General features: G+C 39.3%; 1 protein-coding gene across 1 annotated transcript in view; it reads right to left on the bottom strand.

Annotated features, from left to right (window-relative positions):
* Positions 1 to 13519, bottom strand: part of PARD3B (par-3 family cell polarity regulator beta) — a 401848-nt gene that overhangs the window by 81343 nt on the left and 306986 nt on the right. The window contains exon 20 of the mRNA XM_035571245.2: positions 1 to 289. This exon is cut by the window's left edge and continues 8 nt beyond it. Coding sequence (XP_035427138.1) covers positions 1 to 289 — 289 coding nt within the window. The remainder of the gene's footprint in view (positions 290 to 13519) is intronic.

A 13519-nucleotide genomic window follows, 5' to 3' on the forward strand; every position in this document is an offset into this window, starting at 1 on the left:
AGGAGTCTGTGGGTAGTGCTGCTTGTTTATTTTTGCATACAGTCCTTCCAAGTGCTCCCTCTCCATTGGTGCTGAAGCAGAATCACGTGGATATACAAAGGTTTCTGCTACTGCTGGTGATGATGGCCTGTAAATGCTCGCTGCTGGATAAGCCTCTCGGAAGTGATTCACTCTAGCATAATTTGGATCCACCTCATCATCATCAATATCAGGTCCTCCAGGACCAGTGGAATAATCAAGCAGGCCTCTCAGTTGCTTTTGCCGTAACTCCTGATGCTTTGCACCAATCCTAACAATGAAAAACAAAGAACAAATATGCAGTTGGATCTGCTTCAACAGCAACCACAGACACTGATTCATCACGTAAATTTGGAGCACCAGCTCCAAATCCAACTGTTTAGATCTTCCAGTACGCAGTGAAACTGGTGCCAGATGAAAAAAAAATGGTGCACACAACAATTTGTCTCTGGAAATCACCTTTGTAACCAAGGTGGTCATCGTTTTGGTGAAAAAACCACAATGCTGAATATGGTGGCTTTTTAGGGTGTATATGCATATCCATGCACACATATGGTTTTAATTCTACAGCTGCTCTCCACTTTGCAGTTAATATACCTCACCCAATCCTGAAACATTTAATCTAAAGTAGCCAATAAAATTATTACTGTCCCTTGTACAGTTGACCCCCCCCAGATTCTTATAAATAAACTAACTTTTGAAAAGTGGAGTAAATGTGAACATTAATGGAGAGATGGCAGAGTTGTCTCAAATCAAAGGACCACAGTTCATTTGCTGAAGATTTAATTTTTTTAATTTTATTTTGGCTGAATAGATGGGGAAATCACGCCTCACTATATACAGGATAGGGAAAAAGTAAAACAGCAAAGAAATTAATAGAAACCTGACAGAGATGAATTGGTGCATATAAGTGAATTAAAGACTATTACTGGCAGTACTCCACTGTGATAAAGCCTTAAGTGGTATTACAAAATGCTGCTGCTAATCAGGGCCATTGTGTAATCTCTTTGGAATAGTAAAACATATTCAGGTAAATTTCAAACTCAGCTGATATTCAATGATTCTACATTCATGCTGAAGGAAAAAAAAACCACAACAACCTATAGCAAGGCACATGCAACTTCTACTAACTGCTCAGCTACTCTTCAACACGGCATAATTAAATGCCATGAGATGGATCAAGCAGAATGTTGATCACAGTATGTAATAAATAGCATATAGAGAAAATAATGAAGCATGGATGAAAAAATGAAGAATGGAAGACAGATACAGAAATGCAGTGATTGACAGAAGAAGCCAACATTCACTGTTTACTGTATCTGAAGTACAGTATCAGCATAGAAGGAATAGTTTAATTTGTACCACAGAAGAATAAGTACAAAGGATGTAAGCAGACCTGGTTGCCTCAGTAAAGCCTCAGGATTCTACAGAGTGAAAAATGAAGATGTTTTGAAGAGTCTTGAATGGACATGGAGAAAACAGTGTCTTGAAAGTAGAGCAGAGCACATCAGGAGCTTGGTGCTGATGATCCAGTCTGGTAGACAGCTGCTATTAAGTGGAGAATGAGATTCATGCCACTTATTTTGTTCCATTAGAATTGTATCATCAAAATAAATGTTTATTATTTTTCAAATGATTTATAGTTTCACAAATAATTCTAATGAGAACAACATGCTTTCCTCCACATATGCCTGAGTACATTAATGTGCACCATGCAGGCTTTTCAGTTAGACCTCTCCCTTATCTGTGTGAGGACGTATCTAGTGAGGGTGCTAAATAAAAGGGCAAGTTTTTAATGCTTAAAATGTAGGCATACTTTGCAGTGGGATGAGCCTGCATATGATACAAGGCCGTTGACAGAGGAGATGCCTGCTATCCACTCCATGTTTCCTCAGTGGAGCAGATCACCTTTTTTCTCTTGAAATACTTTCTTATGAAGACTAGGAGGGGAGAGAGTAATATTTTCCTAACACACCATTTCTGCTTTTCTTCAAGTTCTTGATCCCAGCCCAGTTAGTTCATTTTCTTTAATTTTTCTTAATTTTTCATTAAAAATACTCACAAAGCCTGAATGTAATCTACTGCATTATTCTTAGAGATTAAATGTCAATTAGAAGAAACAAGATATAATCCAAGTGTATCCTTGACATCTCTCAGGTTTCAACACTTAGGCTTCCTAAGAATTCCTCCTTTTTTCTTTCTGGAGTTTCTCTTCTCTGTACAATCTCCTCCTCCTTCCATACCCTTCACCCTACTTCTCTTTTGCTTCAGGTTTCAGTGCCACACACACTCCCTGTTGTGCATTTGAATGTTGGTTCAGATCAGGACAGGTGCTAGCACCAAGTGCTAACTCACATGGGCTAAGCCAGTATCTTGAAGTTGTAGCAGATTCTGCACAATGCTTGCTTTATCCGCAAGGGAAATTTTTCAGGAGAATCTTATGGAGGGCACAGCCTGGCATCAATGCGTGATAAATTTAGTTAGTAAGGTGTATCTTCTCTCATTTTACTGCCAATTGCTCTGGCTTATCTGGCTGACGACTTTTTGAGATGGTGAGAATTTAATGGAATTCACAGAATGATGGGATGTGCAACTTATTCTTTGTAAAACTAATGGTGACAGTGGTATAGACCTTGGTAAGGGTCATGCTTTTCTTCATAAAACACTGGACAACGGTATGGGGAGAAAAGTCATCATGGAGGAGCTGTATATGACAACAAACTAAAAAGTACTGGTCATCATTCATTTCCATCTAAACCGCAAACCATTGCTAGCAAATTAGTAATAATTAAAGAGCAGCTGAAAGCATGCAAAAGCCTCCAAGGGTTTGTGAATAAAGATAAAAGGGAGATTATACAGCAGAGTTTTGTGGAGAAAGCCAGTGTGTCCATGTGTGAAAAAAACCACATTGATCATTCACATAAAGGAATCTGTGGCAAAGTTATCACCTGGTCCATTTGTCCTAAAAAACAAATTTTCCAGGTAGCTCATCACCAAGAGCACTCATTGTACTGCAACGTCAGGGGTGGATTCTCACTGCAAATACGGCCTCAGACATCAGTTAAGCAGGGAGGGAAGTCTACATTGCTGATTTCCATCTTTTACACATAAAGAGACTTCAAGAGAAACCCTCTTGCAGAAGGATTAATATTTTACATGCCCCACATGGGATTACATTAGAAATGTAAAAATCTATCTATTTTGTTTAAAAAAATTCACACAAATAACTGTTAGCTCCTGCACTCAATAACTCTGTCTGGTTGGTAGCAGTCCTTGCTTCTCATTATCCTGCTCTTCACCTACTAAAATTCATAAGGCACTTTGAGATTGTTTCTGCCTTTCAGATGAAGTTTGAAAAAGATTATTTGAATCTTCTTAAAAACCCGGGAAACTGGAGGGCTTCAGCCTCAATTACTGATCAAAAAGCCTAACACAGACCTTGGTGCAGGAATATATCAGCAGAGGTACGAGCTTCATGACACACAGTGGGGAATTATTACAGGCCCATGTGGGATGAAAGAGTGCAGAAAAGCAGGAGGACATTGCAATCAAGGAACGGTCTTCTCACACGCCAGTGCAGAAGGCATGGCACACATTCACAAGAAGAGTCCCAACAGTTTCTCAGAAATGAGGAGACATAACATTCTGTGGACCAATATATCACCTGTCCCCTAGGTTTTTAAGACCTATTTGAAAGCAAAAGAGTAGTGCAGCACAGCAGTATCACGTGAATTTTGCTTTCATGTCTGACAGTGAGAGTAATTTGTTCTGCTATCAATACTGGTATATTCTGCACAACAAAACCTGGAATTAGGTCACCACAATTTTCTTTTGTTCCTGTAAATAAGTCTACCTTCTTCAACTTCTTCTGAATGCAACCTCCAATTGCTTCCACTATTGTAAGCTGAACCTGTTCAAAAACAATTATTTCCATTCTATATTATACTGACCAGCCAATACCAGGTTATGTCAAATTTTCCATGATCAATGTTTCATCTTTTCAGCACAGCTATTACAACTGCATTAATATTTTGTGTTTCTTTCTTACCCTTCCACACAAATCTATAAAGTTTGCTCTGTGATCTTTTTTTCACTTCAATCCGAATGTTCAAATATATGGAAACAAACTGCCAGATGACTGATTATTCTTCCCTTCTCTCTATTTACCTGGATTTCCAGACCTTCTCTTACATTTTTCACCTTGGAAATTGCTTTGCATTTTTCTGAAGTTTTAAATATGCTCACTGTATTTCAGCATCATGTTTTCACCCAGTTTTAAAGCAATCTTTTTTTCTGCAGCACATCCCAGTAGATGCACAGGAATCCTTTACTGAGATATAAAAAAAAATAAATGTTGCATTTCTTCTCTCTCTCCTACAACACTCTGTCAACCCTACTAAGCAGGCTACTTCTGCTATATCCCACTCTATTGGTTTTACATTTCTGCATCTTCCTCTGCACTTCTCCCTATCTGAAAAAGCATTGTCTTTACTTCCCACCACAAAAACACAAAGAAAATCCTTCCAAATCAACACAATTATCATAGCAACCAGCTTACAGTTATTATGAACAAACAGTAATTATAAGAGAGCCCAAAACGTGAAGCACAGGATGGGTCTGGTTAAACAACTGGTGCAAACTTGTGACAAAAGATAAAATGTCACTCAGCACCATGATGCTGGCAGTGAAACCAGAGATGAGGAGAGGCACAGGTCACCATCTGAACAATTTAGTGTAGCACTGAAGTTTCTACAAACTTCCTGATGAGGGAAGGGGAAAAAAAAGCCTCTCAGAATGAAGGGAAGTTAAATATATTTCCTTTTGGGTATCCCATATCAGTCCTGCTTGCTCTCTTCCGCCACCTGAACACCAGGCTCTCCAGCTAAATCACTGCATGACAACTACATCAACTTCCCTTAGCTGTGTTTCTGTAAAAACACAACCTTTGCACACAAGCAGCCCGAGAACAAGCAACAGAAGTGCTGCATCAAGCAATGCCCTTTCTATTTCCTGTGACCTACCTTTTCCTCAACAGCATCCAACACATATCCTATCTTCATCTTTTCTGTCACTTTCAAGACCCACTAGCTATTGCTAGAACCTTTCTCTACAGCAAATCATTTCAGTAGAAAAAAGTACTTTGATAAAATATATAAGCTCAATAAAACTATAGGCAACATTGTCAAAACTTGTTGCATGCTACTTTTAGGAGTTAAATGAAGACAGTATCTGATATGTCTCATGTACTTCTGAAAGTGGGACACAGTATTTTGAAAACATTTATCGACACCTCATGTAATATTCGGTAGCACACCCCCCAGAGCTATAAAACAAGTAAATGCTCTCATTTACTTTCAACTTTCCTACCTGACGTACCCACACGAATCACATACACCGACTGTACATGTATTACTTCATGAAAAGATGCACAAGCCCAGAGTGCAACAGCCACAAAGGGGTTAACAGCCCCAACAGCTCCTTCCAGCTGCAGCTCAGAGCTCAGACACACGATTGAGTTACTGTGGCTTAACAAGTTATTGTGTTTCTGCTGAGCTACTGTCAATGACCACATATGTATTCGCCGCCTGTGACAAACACAATGTAAAATGCTTTAGCCTGACATCAGTGACAGAGATACTGACAGGCAAAAGCTGGTTCAGAAGACAGCAGCTCACGAAGAGCAAGGCAGCTGCTGGAACGGCTTGGGACCACCTCAAGAAAACTCCAAAAAAAAGGAGTGCAGCAGAAGTGGCTTGTGGAGCATACCCAGGAATGCTTTCAGGAATGGAATGAGAGGGCCAGGAAAAGCCACACCAGATACTCCTCATCTCTTGGCTGTCCAGGCATAGGCTGAGTGGGTAGCTTGGTTGGGAGCAGGGAACAAGAAAATGCTGAACCTTCTAAAACCAATGCAGAAAAAACCTCTGGAAAAACTAAAACGCAGGACTTAGTGAGAGCAGCGCAGTAGCTCAAAGAAGGCCAGGGTCATAAAAAACTTTGGTAATCAAAGACTGCTTGCAACGGGGAGCAACCAGGCAGATATTGGATGCAACCCAGCCTGCAGCTCTGGAGGCTCCACACCAGCCCTAGCTCAGAAGGAGCTTTGCAGGGAGTCACCATCTAAGGAGCTATGGCCTTGGGAGCAGCCCTGCCACCACCCACACAGGGTGTCTGCCACCCAACAGGAGACACGAGAAGCTACTCAGTGGCACCAACAGCCACTAGGTCTGATCACAGTGTAAGGACAACAGGAGGGGAGCTTGGCCCAGGAGACACCATGGGCTTTTACTTGGAGAGCTGCAAGGCTGCATTTCACACCAGAACAGGTTTTGATAGGGGACTAAAAAACAACCAACCAGAAATATGCCCATGACAAAAAGAACAATCTTTACTGAGGCATTTGAACGTCTCCCTTGCACTCCCCATGAGCTCTGGGACGTCCTGTCATCATGAAGCCTGGCAAGAAATGCTTCTCTAGAGGGTCTCAAATAGGTCACAGCTTTCTGGCGGCACAAGCCCCACTAAAAGCACTTGTGTGATGATAGTCCCATGGGAAGCAGGGGCAGGAGCACTACTTCAACACTGGCTCACTGGTGCAAGAACATGAGCTGGAGGCAAGACGCTATGTGAAATTTGCTCCAGCCCACAAACTTCAGAAGTGGTGGTATAAGCCCTGTTGTGACAGGAAAAGCACAAAAGTGATGGTACTACTTTTTTTTTTTTCTTTTTTTTTTTTCTAATAAGCCATGCACTGACTGTGCTTAGTACTGAGCAGAGTACAAAGAATGATGCGGTTTAAGCCCCAAGGTGCCAATCTAAGTAGTCAAACACCACAAATGGACAAGAACATACACTTGCTGACCAAACAGTGTATTTTACAATAGTGAAATACTGAGTGGTTCAGGGACCTTGTTTTATACTTAAGATGAATACAGCAACATTTTTTGTATGGTAGATTAAAAGCAATAGTATTTGTTGAAGAGCAAACATATATATGAATAAGAAAGATGCTGGCTAAGTCAATGAAAGATGTTCCTGGGGGAGAAGAAAGAATAACAACAACAGATAAAACATGCAACAGAAACAGGGAGGGAGCGATAGGTCTTTTAGGAGAATTTCTATCCTGTTCACAAAAAGAGGAGCAGAATAAGAGCAGGTGAGTGTGTGTACAAGCAGTTTGAGGTGTACCTAAACTCTGAAAAAGAACCTGATCTTTAAGGCTTTTGAAATCATTGAGATGCTAAGCATTTTCCCACTCATTTGGTTCTTCCTTGTGAACAGCAGAATAAAAGCTGCTGCACTGATTTTTTCCCCACTCATGTGACTCTCCCCAAGATCTACATACCGCAATGATTACTCAATTTACATCTGATTTAGTATCTTAATACTTCAACTGTGATTTTACATAACATTTCTGCTTTTGTCTCTCATTTACCTAATTCATACATATATTGAGTAACGGGTTGTCTAGAGGAAAGCAGCCTATTTCTGCAGGAGGTCACTTAGATTTCCATTGGGTTTAATGTTTTAATTTCTTTCTAGCTGCTAGCAAAATATATTTTGGTAACTAAAATATTGTATTTTCATTCATTTACATAATAGTGGACTGAAAACATCCTGCCTTCAGATATTCATAAGCCATAATCACTGATGGGAATGGATATATTTCACTTGAATATCTGAGGAAATAATTTCAGTATAGTGCTTTTATTTTTTTTTATTTCATAATCATTTTTCAGACAGGCATGGTCTAGAATGACATTAATAACCTGACTCAAACCTGCAGCTTTTATCAGGAAAAGACTCACTTGTATTTTTTCAATCACCATCTAGGAAAACTCTAGAGGTAGGCAAGTCTTACAGCTAAATAAAATCAAACAACAGATATCCATGAGGACATCTGATATGGACTCATCAAAACCCAAACAGTATATAACTTAGCATTATCTTCCAGGGCATTCTGCTGGAGGCATATCTGTTAAAAACATCCTCTCCATAAGCTATGCAAGTGTTTCTTCATTCTATCTCATTCTATTGTGCTGGATTTGAACAACTTCTCCCCTGTAATTAGTATCTGTAATTGTAAATAAGAACAGAAACAGTCTTGGAAATAAAAAAAAAAAAAAAAAAAAGGCATCTCACAAATTTAAAGGAGTAAGAGACTAACTTGGGCTAAGATAGATCTTGCAACAAGCATTAAGTGGCCCAACAATGAAAACCAGCAAGGTTTAAACACAAAACACTGCCTGTTCTGGAGAACTACCCTATGCCTTCCATATAATGCTGAACTGACCGAAAAAGCTGCCCTTTGATGGCTGTAAGCAAAGAAACATGGGAAAAAAAAAACTAAGAAGGAAATTTTATGGTCAATGTAGTCTAAGTTTATGACAAACTGAAGATGAAACATAGCCCTTTCATACCACAAAACAAGAATTTTGCTGATGAGTAAGTGTGAGCTTTGGACAGAAAAGACAGATGGCTCAATGTTCTTCCATTTTTCTCAGGGGTGACATGGAGTGATCACCAAGTCACTCAGGATCCTGCCCTGTAAAGAAAAATTTTGGTTCTAATGAGGTCAGTGCGTTTCTGCTTGTGAACTTCAATGAGAGCACGACTTCACTTTTGCTGCTAAATCTAAGAAAGTTTCAGTAGGTCTCTTTTTTCTACATTAGTTCTACATTTGGTGAAATGCAGCAGATTACTAAAAGCAAATTATCACATTAAATGCTGTATTTTACTACATTATGCAATTTTCTCTGCTTGTAACTATCCTGTGTTATTTTCTGAAGTGCCAATTTCGCAAAAAAAAAAAAAAAAAGGGTAGAAGGAACCCTCTAAAGATCACCCTGTTCAATCTCCTGCTGAAAAAGCAAGGCTGACTGCACTACCAGGTTGCTCAGTCTCTTGTCAACAGGATGTTCCTTGTTTTGTAGCAATGTGGATTAAATAGTGGAATCATTCCAGGTTTGTCAAAATTCCTTCTTTAGTATCTTTCAGCTGAAATGTTCTGATGCCTTTAGGAACTTCAATCTCCTCCTGTAAGATGACCTTGTATCTGCAGGGACTTTGCAGACCACAAATAAGTTGTGGGCCTAGTTCTCTATGCTGATTTAAAGGAATTCCCAGGCTGCTATGATTTGTACTTTTCACTAAAAAAAATAAAGGTCAGGCATTTTGTACATCGTACCTGAGGAAGGACAGCAGCGTCTGTATTAGGTAAGTAGTCTGCATGCCTAACACTAGTCATTGTGTGATACTGGGCTCCAATAAAATGTCTGCCGCATAATGTGAATTTTAATGCAGGTTCATGTTTTCCAAACCCCAGAACCTACCCGCTACCTTCTGTTCTGAATTCACCCACCCACATGTGGCCCAGAATTTTGTTCAATGCTAATTTGTGGCCCACACATCACCTGAGACCTGGGATCATAGCACTTCCTGATGAGCCTTGAATCTAGCATATAAAATTAACTCAAAAGGAGAATGTGATGACACAGGATCTGGTGGAGAGTTCAGCTTCAACTGTACAAATCACTAAGTCATACACCTCTACTGACGCCTAAGCCAGCTGGCTTTAAATCTATGTCACATTATTTTTTTCCAGAAATCAAAATCCAAGCAGAAATGTGGCCTCTTTAAGCTTCAACATGCCAATGTGGCACGCAACAGATGCACCTCAAGAGATTACTTTGCCCTACCACCTTCAGGAAAGAAAGTAGATTTCATTATTTATAATACTGTAGTAATACAATGGGACATCTCTGCACAGGTACCTACCACGTGCAGCTCCCACTTACTTAGTGAGACCTCATGAGTTTGCACAACCACCTCTGCAACTGCATACATACTATGCCTTAATTTGAATTAAATACTGGTAGTGGAAGGAGCAGGCCTAGCTCCACATGATAGGATGTATTTGCTGTTTCCTTATTCTACACTTAACGACATCAAACCTAGAACCTATTGAACAGAATCTTCCTGTTCGAGAACAGAAACATTCTCCGTCTGTCAGTCTGGGCTTCACATTTGCTGTTGTTGTTGTTGTTTTTTTTTTTTTTTCCTAATTACCAGTCTTGGACTAGAAAGCAAAACCCAGCTTTGACTGAGCAGAGAAGACTTCAAGCTTTTCAGTTATTTCGGTTTAGGCTTGCTATGGAGAATCACACATACAAACTGACTTCCTGTCCATCCCCATGAATTGTACTTTCATTTTTTTCCATTGGAAACAGGAACAGGAATTCTGTGCTGTGGCGCTACTTCAAAGTGCCTGCCAAGGACTTCTGATAGACTGTCATAAATCACAATTGGAAGGGCAAGGTATGAAATGCAGCTTCCAAGTCATTCTTATGGTCTTATTGATTTTGGGGTAGGCCAAGAGCTGACCTACAGTCCGTACTGCATCTAAGAAATCCCTAAGCCAGATCAGTCTGTCTCCTAGAAAGCACTCTATTACCCAGGCTGGCTAGTACACTGGACAGTTTCACTGTATTAGTTTGGTCTTTAAAAGTTTCTAATAACAGTATTTCTGTTTTACAGTCTAATTTTTTAAAACACCAAGCAATAAAGCTCCCATACATCCAGAAAACACTGCACTGGCACGTCCATACAAGCAAGAGCCAGGCCATTGCCATTGGGCTGCTTGGACCTCTAAGTTAGGTGGGCAGGTAGCACAGCTTGTGAAAAGTGGTCTCCAGAGCAAAGTGAAACCAGCGCCTCAATGATGAGCAAACCAAGGACACTTGGATGAGACTTTGGGTCTTACTTAGCACAACTATGACATCTGGAGAGGGCTATTTTCAGCAATCTCCAATACATGGAATAGTACTGCGATAGTTGAAGAAAAGGACCAATTCCACATGCCATTTCGCCATCCTTACTGCTAAATGCTGAGGTAGGACGTTCTGGGATCAACTCGCAGCCTAATGTTTTCATACAAATGCCCTCCAGCAGTAGATTAGCCACATGAAGGAGCTCACAAATTGCTGTTTGGTTCTGAATTCCACGTCACAACCTGTGAAAGGTAAGCGAGAGTCATCTACCTCAGCTATTCATAACCACGCATCAGTTTCTCAGTGTTCAGTGGTAGTCTTTTATTACGTGTTCTGGTATGCAGAGCAGCAGCAGATCTAAAATGAGAATCATTCAGAATCAGTGGGTTGGGATTAATCTGTCCTCCTGTCCAGTGCAAGTGCTGCCACAGTAATAAACAGAAATCTGATAACTTCATACTGTCAGCAAAAAATGAAACTATGACCTTGACCTATGCAACATCATCCACTAACTTCTTCATAACTTCAACATACCATACTACACGACTATGATCTAATAAGAATCTAAAAGTAATTAACTGGAATTTTTGAAAACTGAAGCTTTAATCAAATATGTATTCTTATCAGGGTTGCAAGCCAGCAATAAATTGAAACATTTAAAAAACTGGGATCCAATCCAATCCGTGATCTGATCAGAGTTCAATGGTTATAATAAATTGGGAGTATTAAAACTGGGATCACATCCAACACTTTATTTTGTCTAAACCACAAGACCTAGCTGTGTTGCAAAGTCAGGCATACTCAATGAAGAGATATGCTGGGCTGGATTAACCCTTAATAAATAATGATGCACACGCTCAGAGTCCCAAAAACATGTGGTTTAGCACAGAGCTGAATGGTGAGAAGAGCAATTACCAACATTTTACTAGAGATCAATATAAACTATAAACAGCCATAATAATACTTTCAGACTTTGCAAGACTATAACACAAACACAAAAACTACATGGGGTTCATAACAATTTCTGTGTGTATGAGTGCAGTCTGAGATGTACCACTTTTAAAAATCATACTTTCATTTTTGTAACAGTGAGTTTCAACTTTTGACTCAAAACAATTTGGCTTTCGTACCACACTGCCGTGGCTGCAACTATTCTCGTCTTCATTTTGATTTCCAGTAACATAGAAATTGTTTGTAATTAAATATAATGAAGCAACTGCTAACAGAAATGGAATGGAGTTTCACTCACAAGTATTCTCTCATACAGAAATGGTCTCTAAATGATTTTATTTCTGTAAGATGCATTCCCTTCGTACAGGGATCTTGCAGCTGCAAAATTAAATCTCTGTTTGCCAAATATCAAAAACATATGTATTGATTTTTTAAACTATGGGAACAGGCAACAAGCACCAGAGCTGATTAGACAAGAGAAGCTCTCTTCAATTTCTGGAAGGCTTCTGAAAAGTAAAGGCAACTCAGTCTTTAATACAAAAACTAAAACCATTTAATTTTACCCAAATTTGAGATGCACTGTAACTTAAGCATTCAGTTCAGACATTCAGAAAGCAAGGGCCAGATGTTCCTTCTGCTTCTCTGACATTCCACTCAACAACTTAATACTATTAAAAAAAATCCTCAATTAATTCCAATATGGAATAAAAAACTAAGACTGATTGAACCAAACAAACCAGTTATCCTCTGAACAAGTGCATAGCTGTTTTTTTTTTTTTTTTTCCTCCAACTGGGTGTCATATTTTGTGAAATTTTATGTAAAGGGAATATATATATATGTGAAGGAAATGTTCTGCTCTACTAGGAGAGAGACTTCGGTCTCAGCATGAATATTCCAGTAAAATAATCCTAAATAAATAAAAAAATAGTTTTCTTTCATTTATAGTCACTTTATTTGCATTTGAAAGGCAAACAAATTATTATGTATAAAACTCAAGTGCCTAATATATGTATCTAATTTGTTTTATGAAGATTTTCAAACTTAAGAAAATTTAAAGGCAACCCCAAATGAGTGGGAAAAAGATGGGAAGAAGGGAGGAAGAGAAATCTTGTTTTGAGGGAAAGAATATAGGATCCCTTCCAGTGTTTAATAATGTAGTGAGCATCTTATTGTTAAAATGATAGATTCTGAGTAATTTATACAGAATGCACTAAAAATACAGATTTGAGTCAGCTTGATCAAAATAAACCTCAGACATAGCATTCGCTTTTTCCTTTTATGGGCAGATTCTAGACCTTTGGAGCACATGTTTTATTACAGCCAAAGTCTTTGAAGCAGGAACAAAATGTTGAGCTTATTTGAAGTAGGGCCTCAGTCCAATGAACCACTTGACTGGTGTCAGGAAGGACAAACCACCACCTCAGAGAACTGTATCACAAGCTAAGTCGTTCCTCCTAAAAAGCTGTGCCATGAAGTTCTGACTTTGGTAAAGTTTCAGTGGTTTTGCATTGCTGCAGCAGAAAGGAAAGCTACAGGAGGTAGGGGGAGAAGGAGAAAATTGTGAAATTCAGAGGGGTGCTGACTTCATATTCAATTGGACACAGATAAAGCCATTACTAAATGAGGAATGCCTAACATCCTAAATTCCCTTTAACCACTTGAAGACTGCAGAAGTAGCAGTCATATAATGAAGTACTGCCTTTGCAATGAAAGGAGGCCTGGGGCTGAGGTCTGGAACAAATTCCTAGCCTGACAGGGACTTTTTAGGAACCTGGATAAG

This window comes from Cygnus atratus, chromosome 6, assembly GCF_013377495.2.
Source record: "Cygnus atratus isolate AKBS03 ecotype Queensland, Australia chromosome 6, CAtr_DNAZoo_HiC_assembly, whole genome shotgun sequence".
NCBI classification, from domain to species: domain Eukaryota; kingdom Metazoa; phylum Chordata; class Aves; order Anseriformes; family Anatidae; genus Cygnus; species Cygnus atratus.